Source organism: Simochromis diagramma, unplaced genomic scaffold (genome assembly GCF_900408965.1).
Source record: "Simochromis diagramma unplaced genomic scaffold, fSimDia1.1 OVJJ01000802.1, whole genome shotgun sequence".
Taxonomy (NCBI): Eukaryota; Metazoa; Chordata; class Actinopteri; order Cichliformes; family Cichlidae; genus Simochromis; species Simochromis diagramma.
The window spans coordinates 21804019-21820393 of NW_024387492.1; the positions used below are offsets into that span (position 1 = coordinate 21804019).

General features: G+C 40.9%; 1 protein-coding gene across 1 annotated transcript; it reads left to right on the plus strand.

Moving 5' to 3' along the window:
- Positions 1 to 1282: 1282 nt before the first annotated feature.
- On the plus strand, positions 1283 to 4671 carry LOC120725441 (hepatocyte nuclear factor 3-beta-like). Its single transcript, XM_040018352.1, has 2 exons — positions 1283 to 1489; positions 3434 to 4671. Exons 1-2 carry the CDS (start codon positions 1415 to 1417, stop codon positions 4493 to 4495), a joined length of 1137 nt encoding a protein of 378 aa, XP_039874286.1. The 5' UTR covers positions 1283 to 1414; the 3' UTR covers positions 4496 to 4671.
- Positions 4672 to 16375: the final 11704 nt, after the last annotated feature.

Here is a 16375-nt window from a genome sequence, read left to right on the forward strand (position 1 = left end):
AGTGAACCCTGCAGCTGAAAAGGAAGGAGGAGATCCCGGGCAGTCTCCACTCTGCCGGGAACTAAACACTTTCACACAAAGGGAAAGGTTCATATTTCACGGTTATATAAAGACATTAAAGATCAGCCTCTCTGGAACCAGCACATTTTGTGTTTTTTCACTTCTACAGCTTTTTGAGCTTCATAAACTACATTTGAGACATGCATTATTCTTAAAGTGAAAGAAAAATGTGTATTTCCACTCTGCGTATAGGTGGGCCAAGATTTTGTGAGAACCTCAAGCTTCATGATTCTGGATTCATAGAGGCCTGATCTGGTCCCTTGGCCTTGAATTGTAAACATGAGGATTATGATATTAACTGGCATTGTTTTGGTATTTAAAACCATTGTATGTAAATCTAAATTCTTGAGGATTCTTAGTTGAAATTATACATACTAAACAAACTACTACATCCTTTATATCATAAAGACAGAAAAATGTCTTTTGGTCAGACCACCTTCACAAGAAAAGCTTCCATCCAGTGCTTATACAATACAGTGACCCCTGGTTTTCCTCTGCATGTACCAGAGATGGCCTCATACTTTTACTGCCCTGCACCCGAGTTCCCTGCTCTCATTTTTTGCCCCTTTTGATTTGTTAGATGCATCTGTAATGTAACTCCTATATCTTAATACTTCAACAATGTTAATACTCTGTGCTTAGATGCTGCTAACTTTATGCTAGCTTATCACTCTGTTGAAAGAGACGTTTTAAATGTTTTAAATGAAATTTGAAATGTTTACAAAAAAATAAAAATACAGAACGTAACACAAACCAATTTTATGGCAAAATGTAACCAAACAAAAGTTGAAGATGAGACTGAAAAAGAAAACACACCTTAGGTGTAAAACAGAAAAAAGGTGTAATAGTGATCATTTTGATGCATGAAATGAGTTACAGAAGGTAAGAAAAATCTTTAAAGCTATCGAATCTGTGGATCTGATTCTGTCCATTTCGTTGCTAGTGGACTGTGCGGCAGATTTGGTGCCATTTTTCTTTAATTCTTTTCACTTTTAATTATTTTTTGAGAGTCAAAATTAAACCTGAATCTGCTGTGAGCCTCCTACAAGGGCCAGCTGAGCATACGTACCAACCCCCCTCGGGGTGTTTATTACCCGGCCCTGGGATGCAGGCGGCTGATTGGACAGCGGCTGCGCAGCAGCGAGCAGCAGGTGTCGCAGACGCTCAGTGCGCACAAACCGTCCGCCGGCCACAGTGCGCGCACAGGTGAGAGGCAGCGGCTCCGGTGATAAACAGACAGGCGGGATCCAGCGGCCCGGTACCGGCTGCCAGCTGAGGACAGGTGGAGTTCACGTGGTTGTTTTCCAGCCTTGCGTGGAGCTGTTTGGATGAATCTGGAGCTGGAGCGTGCACGATGCTGAGCGCCGTTAAAATGGAGGGACACGAGCATCCGGACTGGAGCAGCAGCTACTACTACGCAGAGCCCGAGGTCCGTGAATTTCACCCGTGGGTGTTATCAGTCAGTGGGGAAGTTGGCTTATTGGTTAAATATCGATCAGAGGCAGAGGTTTCCTTGCAGAGGAGGCAGATAAAACCCGATCACGGGCCGGAAAATCTCAGTGATGGAAAAACGATAACTGAGGGTCACTTACAGGATCTGAGCTGGAATCTGAGAGGCTCAGCTGTACCGAGCCTACACAATTTACCCCAGACGTTTACGCACAGTTTGAATGTTTCATATAAAAGTATAACCAGTTATTAGTATTACTGAGTGTAGGCTAAAGTTTAGTTTAATAAAATTAGAGATTAAAGAGTTTTTAAAGTCGTTTTAGAGCATGTTAAGTTTGTCAAAGGAGCCACTCTTCGGCTGGATTTCAAGTAAAAACAAGGAGCCATGTTTTTCATTTTAAGTAAACTAAGTAAATATTTGCAGTAGAATTTGTTAAATTGGGATCTAGTTTGTTCTTAGAAATCCAGGTAATTAAAGCGAAAATCGGGAGGCTGTTTGACCTTCAGTACTCGGCTGTGTCAAATAATCTAAACTGTAACTAACACTTAAAAACGATACCTGCTTTAGATTCGACCATAACTGCAAAACAAACACCGAGCAATAGAAAAATGGCTGCAGCTGCCAGCGAGGACACACACGGGCAACAAAATGTACGTTTTTACGCGATTAAACGTCACCTTTATTTTTCTGCAGGATTTACGAAATTTCACACAAGCTTTTCATTCTTGAGGGACAGATTTTAACAAGCGCTTTGACTTCCTGTTAAAACTCTGTGTAACTGATTTTAATTCACAAAGAATTTGGGTTAATAAAACAAAAGCGTTAAAATCAGTTAACAAGAGAATAAAATAAGAAAAATAAATGTGGAATATTTATCTAAAAATGTATTTTTTTAAAAACAAAAAGACAAAAAAAGCTTTTATTCTAGTTAGAAAATTAATTTCCTTGGACGTTTTTGCTGAATAAAATTTTTATACATCTAAAGTGAAAAACCTTCTTTTTTAAAATTGTAGTTCTCGTGATAATTTTGTTCTATTCAAATAAAACTGTCCCCTCTAAAAGTTGCATTAGTGATTTATTTAACATCACCAGTAGTCCCCACACCCTGCGCGTGAGCTCGGGTCTATTTTAAAAAAAAAATAAAAATAAAGTATAAACACGTCACAGACAGGTAAAGTGGAATGTTTGGACTTCACCTTCAACAAGAAAACCACAGAGTGAAAGCAGCCTTTACAAGGATGTGCGTGCTTATAGATTTAAAGACATGGACGGACTCGGATTATAGCAAATACAGCTCAATTAATATCTTTAATAACAGGAGTTATGGATGAATTAGACAGAGGAATGCAGGTGTATTAGAAACCCTAAAAACATGGATACTGTTAAACTGGGTGATTGGAAAATCAAACAGAAAGTTAGTCTTAGTCTTTATTATAATAATCAGAATCTCGTGGTGAGCAGTTTTCACTGTTTTAAATAACTTCCGATCAGTTATTTGAAACTAATCAGAAGCTTTGGTGTATTTTTTTTTTTTTTATCTCTGCGCCTGCTGTGACGCTTTATTGGAGTTTTTATGTGTATTTTTCAAGTTTCCAGCCTCCTTTTTTCACTCATTTCACTATTTTTAGACTTTACGATCAGTGACAGAACACTGATCGTAGCACGGATCAGGAACGAATTATTCCGCTCTTTTTTTGGCCTGTTTTGGTCTTTTCTGACTCTGATCTTTGTGTCAGGCTGAAATAAATCCGCTGGGTTTATTATTGTGTATTTATGCGACATTATCAGGCTGTTAACTTTAAATTAAATTTAATTATTTAGGGATTAAACTCAGTGTGTGTGTGTGTGTGTGTGTGTGTGTGTGTGTGTGTGTGTGTGTCCTCGTGCATTAATTAATGTTAATTGGCTTTCTCTGTGTCGCAGTGTTACCCCCCAGCGGCCAACATGAACTCCATGAGCACCTACATGGGCACGCCTGGCATGACGGCCACCGGCCACATGAACGCGCATTACGTGAGCCACCCGGTCGGGGTGAGCGGCTCTTCGGTAGCCTCCGGAATGACGCAGAGCGCCGGGGCCGCCGCGCTGCCGCCCAGTATGAGCCCCATGAGCCCGCCGCCGTACGGGAACGTGCCGGTGATGAGCCAGGTGTACGGGCAGGCCTGCGCCATCAGACCACGGGAGTCCAAGGCCTACCGGCGCAGCTACACGCACGCCAAGCCGCCGTACTCGTACATCTCCCTGATCACCATGGCGATCCAGCAGTCCGGCAGCAAGATGCTGACGCTCAACGAGATCTACCAGTGGATCATGGACCTGTTCCCGTTCTACCGGCAGAACCAGCAGCGCTGGCAGAACTCCATCCGCCACTCGCTCTCCTTCAACGACTGCTTCATCAAGGTGCCGCGCGCGCCTGACAAGCCGGGGAAGGGCTCGTTCTGGACGCTGCACCCGGATTCCGGGAACATGTTCGAGAACGGCTGCTACCTGCGGCGGCAGAAGCGCTTTAAGTGCGGGAAGAAGGTGGACAGCGAGCCGGGCTGTGAGGCCGGAGCGCCAGGCAGAGGCTCGGACTCCCCGCCCTCCTCCTCCTCATCGTCACCTCAGTCATCTGACGGAAAGGGCGCCGACCTCAAACCCCACCGAGGAGAACCGCCAGCCTCAAGCCCCGTGCGCGTGCCCTCCCCGCTCACACACACGCAGCACCTGCTCTCGCACCACCCGCACCCCCTGCTGCTGCACGAGGCCGCGCACCTGAAAACGGACCCCTACCACACCCACTACTCCTTCAACCACCCATTCTCCATCAACAACCTCATGTCGGAGCCGCAGCACCACAAGCTGGAGCCGGTGGTGCAGTACGGAGGTTACGGCTGCCCGGTGTCCGGGGCTCTGATGGCGGCCAAACCCGGCCTGGAGCCCGTGCACAGCGACAGCGGGTACTATCACGGCGTGTACGGCAGGCCCATAATGAACTCCTCCTGAGGCCCCGCCGGACTCCCCACTGCAAAAACTCTGATCTGTACATTTGTAAATGTGATAAAGGGCAATTCCCGTGTTTTTCATCCATCCGATAAAAAGCTTCATATGAAATCTTTGTTGTGTCGTTTTTATTCAGCTGAAAGTTCACAAAGGTTAAACCGGACAGGACAACGGGGCCCACTCAAGCAGCCAAAAAAAATTACTTATAAGGTTTGTTTTCCCTTAAATTTGACTTCTTTGTGTGTATACATATATCTAAGCACAACAGAATAACACAATTAACAGAGAGGAAGGAGACCAGAGGTGTGCCAGGACTCTATTAAACAGAATTTTTAAAAACCTTCCACCCATGTAACATCAGATACTTTCAAGCTATTCTGAGGATGACTTTAGGAAAACCTCTCCATAAAGATTCAAGAACTCAATGAATCCATCTTTCTCACTTTGAGGACTCTTTAAGGAACATTTATGTGGAGAAGATTAGGACAACATCCTGGAAGATCCTTTGTAAATGCTAGTGGAGGCCTGCACACATGCATTTATATTTTCCTGCAATGAGGTTGTATATTTTTCCACAATTCTCCATTTATGACTTACAATTGCATAATTCTTCATCATTAGTCCAAAATATTATTTAAAAATCTCAGTATTTACATAAAATTGAGAATAAATGAATGTTCTACAGGTTCTGGAAGACAAAGCAGGATCTCAGTGTTCCTGCTTTGGCAGACAAAGTCGTTTTGAAAGGTAAAAAAAGATTCTCGAGATTCTTGTTTCACATGAGTGTCTTCCTGAAGATGTTGGCTCTGGCTCATCAAACATTTGTGCTCAGAAGTCTGTAACAGATGATCCCAGCATACCAACAAATATAACATACACAAATGTACTCCTCAGGGGTGTGTAACATCTTAGGTTTTCTCTAAAATGTGCTGCTGTTTCAGGAGTGGTGATGCCAGCATGGCTACACAGGTGTGAAAATTAAAAGTAAAGATTCACAGTGGAGCTTCTTTTAATTCCAAAAGGTATGAGTGGGAATGATTTGTCCTTTTGTAGCTCCAGAGTTAAAGAAGAGAAAGATTTCAGGTTGTTTTGCTTTTTGGTAAAATACAATTATTATGTATTTACAGATATAAAACTGGAGTGTGACCAAAATGATTTTAATAATTGTTTTCGGTTAGATTATTGGACCTCAAGGTGATTATGTGCACCTTTTTGAGGGCTAAAATGATGCACACACTTTCCCAAGCAGTAAAATATGCATATTTGTACATTTTTTCTTAATTTTTAAGGTGGAATGTCAGGATGTAGCCCGTGTTTGTCCAAATACAAAATGAAATTAGGTGAAATATCAATTCTACACCGTCAAATCTTCCTCGGGTCTTTGTTCTCCCTTTCTTCTTCTTCTCTGTGTTCTTCGGCTTCTTCCTACAATACAAACACATGCGTCTGAGGTTATGTTTGGTTTCTCTAAGGAAGCTTCAGGTTCAGATGTGAGGCATATAAAGCATTAAGGAGTCAATAATACTAGAAAAAAATCTGCACAAATGCCAGCCCATCTCCAAATAACCTATATAATTAAACACGCTTTACAGACAAGCACAAGCAGAATATTAAACTCAAACAGAAAACTACACATTAGCCTAAAAATGAAACAGAATAAGATAAAATGTTTAATTTAATGCAAAAAAGTACAGTAGATTTAAACACTAATGCATAAATAATTTTTAAAAAGTTAAAGTGATCAAAGTAAGTCTATTAAAGTCTGCTTTTAGAAGTAAATCAATAAATACTTTTGAGGTGTTTATTAAATTAATGCAACTTTTTTTTATGTCAGTTTTTGTATATCAAGACACTAAATTATAAAGGATACAAATATCTTCTGCCTAACAGGAATACCACAGAGGGGGAGCTGAGCTGCAGTATCCTTAAAGGTGCAAAACGTGTTACTGAGATAAAGACTGTGAGTAAACTCTGAGGCAGCATTAGCACTAAATGGCTTGATTGACACCCGCAGGGTCACAGATAACATAAAAGCAGATAACAACTGGAACAATAGCCCATGAAAAGGTGACACGCTCTCCTCTTAAAGCACATTAATGTCACACAGAAGTGATGTTGAACTGCAGATAACAGGCTTCACGGGTCACATGGTCACAGTCAAGAAAACAGTTAATCAGCACAAAGAAATTCTGGCTCAAATAAGCCGAATGCTTTAAATAAATTGAACGCACATGTTTATACATGAAATTTAAAAAACGACAACAGGTTAAGGACTGATGTGAAAAACATATGGCAGAGTAGGAGTGACGACATTCAGTGAGGGTTTTTCATTTTCTGCATTCTGGTGAATTTTTATGCATCACTTTGCACATTTTCAGCTTGTTTGTATGGTGTGCGTAGAGAGGGAGGCTCCTCTACTGTCTTTAAATAATCTTGTTTCCTATTGTTCCTGCTGAGCCAACACACATATTCACGCTTCACTCTGCGGTCCTCTGTCATGTTTGCTTCGCTCCTGATGTGAGAGGCAGAGTGTAAAGAGCCAGTTCAGCTCTTTAATATCAGGATGATGTTTCGTCTTTTGTTTGGGTAATAATCTGTTTTAATGTGCACATCACACCCGCTCAAATGGTGAAGTCATTTGTTTTCATGTATAAACTCCTGGAATTTAACCCTGTGATGTCTCAATTATCCTAACCCTAAATTACACATCAGAGTGTTTAATGTTTAAAATTATTCCACAAGGTTTTGGCAATCAAGGAAAAAAAGATCCAACTGACTCTGATAAAAAAAACTATACAATAACCCCGAGGTTTAGGATTAGGGTTTGGGGGTGTAATGCAAATTGAGGCCGACTGACAACAAAAAGGTCAGGTGACTTCTTCCTAAAATTAGTAAGCAAACTAACAAGATTAGAAAAATAAATCATTTTTACTTACTTAAAAAATGTTCTACTAATAAACCTGGTTTTAGATGTTTTTTGGGAAAAACCCTGTGTAAGGAAAAGACCTTATGCAGGGTTGTTGTTGTTGTTATTGTTTACTGTTGTTGTGCTTATAAAAACTCAGCTTCTTCTTTTTTTTAATTTTCTAGGTGTTCCCTGCATCTCCACTGAGATCTAAATCTTCTGTTTGACATTTTCTTTTCGTTTTTAATTGTTTATCTTCTGTACATAGCACAAACAACATAATAAAATCCATTAAAAATGAATATTATTGCGGTATCATTGGTCACATATATTGTACAGACTCACTGGAAACCAGGCTGCAGCTGTTTTGGTAATTAATAAATCACCCGAGTTTATGAAATTTAAAGCTGCCAGGTTCCAGAACTCCAGCCAAAAAATAGAACACAAACAAGAAAACAGTGCTGATTATTTTCTTGATCAATCATTTTAATCAGTTTATTAAATGTTATAAAAATATGGAAAATATTCCTCAATGTCTCTATGGTCTGATTTTACTGTCCAAGCCACAAAAGGACGAGTTTGCTGACAGTAACAGAGCTTCAGTAATATTTCAGCTGATGCAGAAGGACGCTCCACAGTGTAAATGGATCATCTCCACGAACAAACAACAAAACAAACAAACAAACCCAACCCTGTAGACTGTGTACATTTTCTTCTTTAGCTATCGAGTTCCTTTTAGAGAAAAAAAAAATCAGTTTTCTCCCAGTCAGCACATTAATTATCCTTTTTTTTTTTTTTTAATGTCAGCATTTTGTCTCTGTGTACTTTATACTCATATCAATTTGAACTTAGCTTGCAAAGAGAAGGAGATCAGTTTTCCCTCATTAATATGAAAATATATGCAGAACGATGCTTCGCCATCTCCAAATAAAGACGCTGTGGTGTGCGGGGTGTGATGTATGCTTTATATCATTTATGAGTTACTACAAGCATCAGGATGAGTCAGTTCATCAGTTTTAGTGGTCTTTTAAATTGTTTTTATAGATAGTTTGGATAAAGAGCCCATGGCGGTGTCCTCCAAGGTTTATTTTACCAGCCGAATACTTCAGAAATAAGAATGTACACAAGAGGAACTCAGTCTTCTGTCTAATAGATGAACTAGAACTGTTGTGGCTTTCATTTTGGACGAAACCCCCAAAGCACATTTGTACCACTTGTCCTTCTGTACCAAAGTTTCCTTTTGTAGTCACCTATAGTCTTTTCAAATTATAGGCTATCTGTTTCCGAGAGCTGCGTCTCTGGTGGGCATCGAGCCACTGCAGACATCCAGGGGAAACATGTGGAGTGAAGCTGTGGCTAATAAATGTAATTAATGAACAGAAATATAACAAACTTTGCTTTTTGTGTAATGCATTTTTTTTATTTTATTAAAAAATTAATTTGGATCCTTTTCTTATTGGCAATGATTAGAAATGGACTGTGGCAAAAAAAAAAAAAAAAAGAAGAAGTCTGAAAACAGCTCCAAGTATTTTTAAAGAACCGATTGAATCTGTGACTGAAAGCTCTTTAAAAGCTCCGTATGAATGTGGTTCATTTACAGTTTAAAATCCTGCAGCTTCACTCTGTGCACAAAGCCATGAGTAAACAATATCTTCAAAGACTAAAGCGGGCCATTTTGCATGACTTACAGCTTCAAACAAGGTCAAGACTCCATCCGTGTGCATTGAATATTTGACACGGAAATCAGTGTGTTTGTTTAATTGTGCGCCGGTGTGACTGGTGCCTGCCTCTACCTGCTGTAAGAGTTTAGTTGTTGCGAAATCAAACAAAGCTGACCTGAGCAATATAGGTTAGTCTTTAAAAAAAATAGCTTGCCGCACCTCTGGGCCAATCATATTGACTCTGATTGTAAAACACAGGTTGTGTGCTGGAAGAGGGACACAACAGGCTGTCTCTGAAGGTGGAGGTGTCAGAAGAAAAGAGTGAAACGACACCGGCGAGGTTTTCATGAGCTGTCTGCAAAGGTTTAGGAGAAAAGCCGTCTACAGACACTGCAGGTTGCTTATTAACTTCACACGGGATTGGTGCCTGCTGATCCTGCGTGAAGTTTCATTTTTAAGACAAAGCTCTTTACATTTCTGGTGACACAGTTTCAGCTTCAGTATCTGGTCGTAAAACTTTAATATGAATCTTTAAAGCATCATCAGTGAAGCACAAAGGAGAGAAAAACAGTGTTTAGGCGTAACATTTTTAAGGTGTGTGCAAAGCTACGCCATAAAAAATACCCTCCCCAAAACCACCAATAAATTAACATGAAGAACACAAACTCTTTAATTAAGACTATGGATGAGGGAGATGAATTAATCCAGTAAACATGTAAACATCCAGACTGGGATTCTTTTTATTAATCCATAAATTAATCAATAATCTATAAATAACTGCAGTAATCAATATCTGTTTTGTATTCTTGGCTTGAAAGATATCAGCCTATGATCAGCTCAGATACACAACTGTGAGCACAAAAGTCCCGCCCACCTGATTTTTAACAGCGCTGTTAGTGAGGGGCAGCCAATCAGATCAAAATTAGTTCAAAAGGGGAGGAGCTAAAAGAGACAGGATCAACTAAGGGGCAGCACCAAGGCCAAGTATAAGATACAAGGATTATTTTGAGCTTTACAGGGGCAGCTTTGCATGATTCAGAGTCCAGGTTTTAAAGGTGCAAATGAGCAGAATATGTCCACTTTGATGTGCTTGAAACCAAAACCACAATCTTATTCTCAAACTCACCAAATAACAGCCCAGAAAACAACAGGATGCTGAATAAACTGTTGACTGGAAGTCTTTTCTTGACATCTAATCACAATAATTCCACAATGAAAAGTTGTATCGAAAGCTTAGGGTCAGATTTAATCTGCAGATGTCAAAGGTTGTTTTTTCCCTGATGGCAGAAAAGGTAAAGGAAAAACATGCAGATCCACATGGAAATTCAGCGTCACTGGAAATTTAAGGGGAAAACGATGGTCACTTCTCATAAACAAAGGCTGCTGCTGAGGTGTGATGAGGTGTTATGGGATGTGATGAGGGGCTTCATCAGACTCGCCGCCTTGCTGAGCATCTCTGTTTGCGTAAGAAAAGCAATCAGCGCGTTATGAATAATAATGACCTCTTTCTGACCAGGAATAATGGGAAGGCTGCATGCCGAGTGCCTCGAGGTCAGAGCTTAGCCAGCGATGCTGTGTTTGGACAAGGAGCGTTTACCACCCATACACACACATGCATACATATAAGGGATGTCCTAACGTAAGCTCTGTATGCACAATTATTCCTACAGTCCTGAGCAAACGCTCCAAGACATAAATGCTGGGGCTTTTTTGGTACCAAATATTACACTCATTTACAAAAAATAGCAAATATTTAATGAATAAAATATGAAAGTTTAGTAGCATTGCACTACTTAGCTCATTTGACCTTTATTTTCAAATATTTTAAGCTTCTGCTTTTGACAAACAAATCTATGGGACAGTATTTGCTGGGGGGGATTGTGTTCACATTGACGGACAGGTGACAGCTGCCTGTCACCTGCCAGTATCTGTTAGACCTTACCTCCATGAATTAATGAAATAACAGCAATGTCTTGAGCCAGCCCCTATTTCTTTATATTTAGTTTCCGAGGAGCCATCTTTCTTGTAATTTTGTAAAAGCGGTTTGGAGGAAGAGTTCTTCAGGTTTTCTGAAGGTCAGTGAAAGATTTTCTCTGTCAGGCTGCTTCTTCACTCATTTTCATTCTAGTCCTCGTACCTTTCAGATCAATGCTTTTGTTTGTTAAGCCACTTAACACTGACCTGTGAATCATTCAAGCGTAACAAAGGCACCAAACTCACTGGACCAACCAGTCTTGTGTCAACACATAGCAGAAAACTTAACAAAGAATATTAAATAATTTAAAATGCATCTTCAGACACATAACTGAGATAACATAATGATGAAATCTCAAAGCTGACTCAGTTTGACAGAATAAAAAATATATTTTTGTACCCACAGGAAAAGGAGGAGGTCAGGAAAGAGATCCACCAGTGAGAGTCTGCAGTCATCTGGAAAAAAAAAGTAGAGGCTCTGTGACGATTTGAGCTGTATTTCAGTCGGCAGTGTGGAAGATCAAGTCAAAACTTCTGGAACTATGAACACAGAAATGTGCAGTTATGTGCAATACTATCTGGAAAACATGCGATTGGCAACAGTTTAATTTTTCAGCATGACAACCATCCCAAACACACTGCCAATGCAGTAAAAGCATACCTGGATAGAAAAACACGATGTTTCAATGAATCGCTGCCCATATTTCCCATTTTTCCTCTAAAATGTAAAGATGTGAAGGGTGGCTCAGCACTTTTGCACAGTACTGTATAAATTTATGGCTTTCTGTGAGGTACAGACCTTTTAAGTATTTAGCACTCCACCTCTGGCTCAGAAAAAAGAAAAAAAAGGGTAATGACCAAAACATCCACAAATCAGTGGTCACAGGCATGTGCATCTTTTATATACAGTATCTGATTTCTTAGAGTGTGTCGAGTCCGTTTGCAGCACTTTAAGGCTGTTAATCCACTAAAAGGGATTAGCGTTTGTGAAAAACCCCTTAACTTCATTTAACAACACCTTGTTTCAGAACAAAATTGTTTAATATTTGTTTGTTTTTTTGGTCCCTTTAAATCCATTTATCTTCTTTTTACAGTCCTACAAAGCACTCCTGCAGAAGTCATTCCTCTACATCCTGACAGTTTTCAGCGTTGATGGCGATCTGGAGGGAAATTTAAAGACTCGTGTGCTGCTTCTTTGTTTCTGAGTTTGGGTTCATTTGCCCAAATTCAGAGCCTGGTTTCATCTCTTTGTCTCCTTTGCCTCCTCGGACCGCTGCTTCTCGGCCGAGCCTCTTCTGCTGTTGTCTGAGCATGTGTACACTGAGCAAACCTCCACATCTTCCTCATATTTGCGCTCAGCTTTATCGGGCCTGCGACCGGCTTCCAAAACACACTCAGGAGAAAAACACTACAGACGGGGTGAAGACCAGCAGACACGTCTCTTCTAAAAGTTCGGGGACAGATTTATTTGGTTTATTAAGGGTGTCTGAGCATGTGAGGTGGAGGGACATGATGCTGTGCTGCTGGCGGTCAGTGTGAGGTCGTGTGGTGTCAGTTGTTGTTAGATATCAATTAAAAACGGTGAAAATGCCTGACTTAATGCACAATCTGATATCTCTGTGTATGAAACTTTGAAAACCGGTAAAATGTGGAGATGGAGGCAAAATAGGCAATGCAGCAGATGCACTGTGTTTGGCATAATCTTCCCCAAGCATATGAGACTTTAACCTTTACAATCCATAACAAATCAAACCAAACTGCAACTGAAAATATTACATATTAAAATAATTATATAAGTAAACCAAGTCTAGAAATAATAAGCACTGACTTCTGGCTTTACACAGGACACAAACCTCAGTCTTCTGTGTGAAATGGAGCTATTTATCCACCACAATCTGCTCCTTGTACTGATTATTTCAGCACACCTGACTTCTGAAAGTTTTTCTGATTGAAAATGTTTCTGCCAGAAAGTCTAAAAGCCAAACCTTTCTGACAACCTGTCACAAGTGGTGGTGCAGACCAGAAGTATGCAGGGGTGGGCTAAAGTGCGAAAGAAAAATGAGATTTAACTGGCAAAATGAGAGAAAAACAACGAAAGCTAAAGGTGTAAAACTAAACAGAAAGTCCTGCTGCAGAGCATGAGTCTGTGACATCACATCACAGTTAGTTGCTCTGATGGAACAACACTAAGATGGCGATATCACATTACTTGTCAGACCAAAAGTGAACGAGAGCGCAAATAGACTGTATATAAAAGGTGGACCAAGCTTTCAGGTTTGAAAAGGGAGCGCAGCGTGGAAGCTGAGTTTTTGAAAAACATACTTTAAATGGGTGCCACACACCAAATGTGCGAATAAAACCAGGAGTGCAGGAGTGAAGTGTCAAATAAAGGACTTGAAGAAACAAAGGACACTTTTCAACAAGAAAAGACAGATCTCAATTTTGTCCACCTTCCCTGACTTCCAGCCACCTGTATTTGCTTGGCGGGTTCCTCTCGCCTCAGCAGAGAGCACAGCAACAGCCGGATCACCCGAGGCTGCGTCCGTCTACAAAAGGCAGCAGGTTTTTAAGACGGTTAATCGTGATCTTTGCTCTGCTTTGCTCAGCGGCTCAACATAGGCGACGAGGATCTGCAGGGTCTCATGTTGGCTTCAGGGGTCAAAAGCCCAAAGCTGTCATGTTGACTGTGATCTGATGCGACGTATGCGGTGGCCTTCCAGGACAAAGCACATACAAGAGTGAAAGACGTTACAGGAAATGCTCCAAATGCTGCGTGAAAACACAGAGAGCTGCAGGCCAATTTATGCTTCCTGCAGAAGCTTCAACAACAGAAAACCCACGTTTCTTCTGTGCAGTTTAAAACAGACTTTGTTATTTTATTTTTGAATATTTTTTTACTTGGCTTATTTATTTTAAGTGTTTTATTTTGAACTATCATCTATTGTTTCAGCCTCTGAAACATCTGTTTCTAAATGTGCAAATGACTTCAGTTCAGTACTAGAATCAGGGGTGTAGTGCAGTTCCTCCAATGTCCACTTTACGCTGGCTCCAACAGGGACTTGCGAGTCATTCCCCACAGATGCCTGTGTCAAAATGTCAAATAAACACGTTTACAGCCTGCTATAAAAATGAAACAAAAACAAAACGTAGCATATTTCTGGGTCTCCGTGGGCAGCTTCTTTTTCAGCCCAACAGGCTTAAAATTTTGGGATCATGGCTGCTTGGATTGAAAGACATCAACACTGGAGTATATTTCTTCCAGTGCCTATTGGAACATTTTAACATAATTATGTGACAGATAATGTGCGTGTGGTGCAGTAATGAATATCAAAAAGTTTTTGGTTCAGCTTTGATGTTTTATTAGACTGTTACTTTGGACTAATTAGGAGGAATCTGTGTCTGTGGGTGCAAACTTAGGAGTCCACCCGCCACCATCCAAATGTTGTAAACAATAGCAAAGAAGTGTGAAGAAGGTGGAAGGTGTGCGAACATGTAGGCCAGTCTTTAAAGGCTTAAATGTTCAGGTGATCTGCTTTACAAAAACCTCCCATGACAGTCAGAGTATGAGATGATAACAGGAATGAGAGACACCCTACTGTCTCCTGTAGTCAGTCACCAGCTATAGATGGCTAAGAGAGTATATTTAAAAATTGAAATATACTAAAATATAAAAAAAATTTTTTTTAATGTTAATCATGAGGTTCGTGAAGGCATTCTTCCCTCTTTGAGAAGTTTATATGGCAGAGTTACTGAGATGGACTGTAGTTTATTTGCATCGATTTGTTAAGCTTGTTTCCAATGTTTGTCTTTATTACATTTTGTTTGTTTCAGCTCTGCAGAATGACTCAAAGGGGAAGGAGAAATCAGATTTATTGATCAGATTTAAATAAACTCGGGGGATATGTTCACATATGAACTGGCCTTGAGTTAGTTTCAGCTGCCCAAGCTCTCCTGAAGCCAGACACTCAGGTCAGACTGCTGGATGCTGTTCGTAAAGTTTTGCCAAGTGCTGCTTTAAAGGGCCATTTCTCATCTTTGATCTCAGTATGAAAATAGTCGCCTGCTCTGATGAGAACTGTGAATTTGTGGTCTTGCGTTGGTGGAACGTCTTTGAAAAAAAGGGTCCATCTTAGATAAACAGCAGTTTGCCATTCATGGAGATCTACAATGACGCTTTCTTAAAGCGAAAAAGAGCTTAAGCGTCAATCTGGGTGCCTTTCAGACCTCCAGCACGGCCACCCAGAGAGCTCCGAGTCTGGGCGTTTGGGTTGGGGATGGAAATTGGCAGGGCAACGGTCAACTATGGCTAAACGTCAGAGTTATTGGTCTAAACGTCATCTTCATTCTCACAACTTTGAAGTGCGAAAACACTCGATGAGAGACGAATATTTAGAGCTGAACTGCGGTGCCACGTGCAGAGCAGAGCTCAGCCAACCGCCTGGATGCCGACCAGCCTGATAAAGTAAGCAAGAGCAGGTCACCTGATGGTACAGTTTCACTGAGAAAAGGCTTTAAGTGACATGAAACCAGTTATATGTAGTGCTGTTTAATAGCTGGCGACGGAGACCCGCCGCAACAAAAAGGCGCCTGAGACGGCGCCTTGATTCATGGGAACGCTGTGGCTCTGCCTTTGTGGCGGCTCCTCCACTAAGCAAATACTCCAAACTGTTCATTCCCCGCCGGCCCTTTCTCTACTCCGGCACATTGTTTGTGCCCTCGCATTTCATTCAGGCTGGGGGGAAGATTGCTCTCAGAGCCACTGAGCAAACAGTGGAGAAAAGAGCCTGCCATCTTTACTCTGTTCCCAGGAGAACTTGGCTTTTTTATTTTTTTATTTGAGCTCCAAGCTGTCACGCTGAGCCCAGAGTTTGATGTCAGAAAGCTGAATTAATTGCTTTAAGCCAAAGGGGCGGGCCACCCATCACCAAACGCTCCCTGAAATGTTTTATTGGAGATTATTAAAGCTTTCTTGATACACAAGGTGCACAAATATTGGGCAGCAGGGAGAGTCCAACTCTGTTTTCAGCCCTTTGTTTCTAGTTTTGAATCATTTCAAAGTAAAAATGTGAATGCTTTGCTCGCTCACAGTCAACAGTTTTTAAGGATTATGTCTAAAGATTATTTTAGCTGTGCCTTTTCCTCCAGAGACCGCCAGGTACACGAAGAGCTGAACATAGCTGGCAAAGGATCATACCGAAGTCTGAGCATGGAGGAGCAACAAATCAGTGGCGAAGGCTCCCAGATTAAAGTTTCACAGCATTTCAGAACTTTTACTAGATAGCTTTTATTTAACCACATAGACAACTTCTAAAGTTTGAAAATCTCTTTTTCAGGAACCTGATT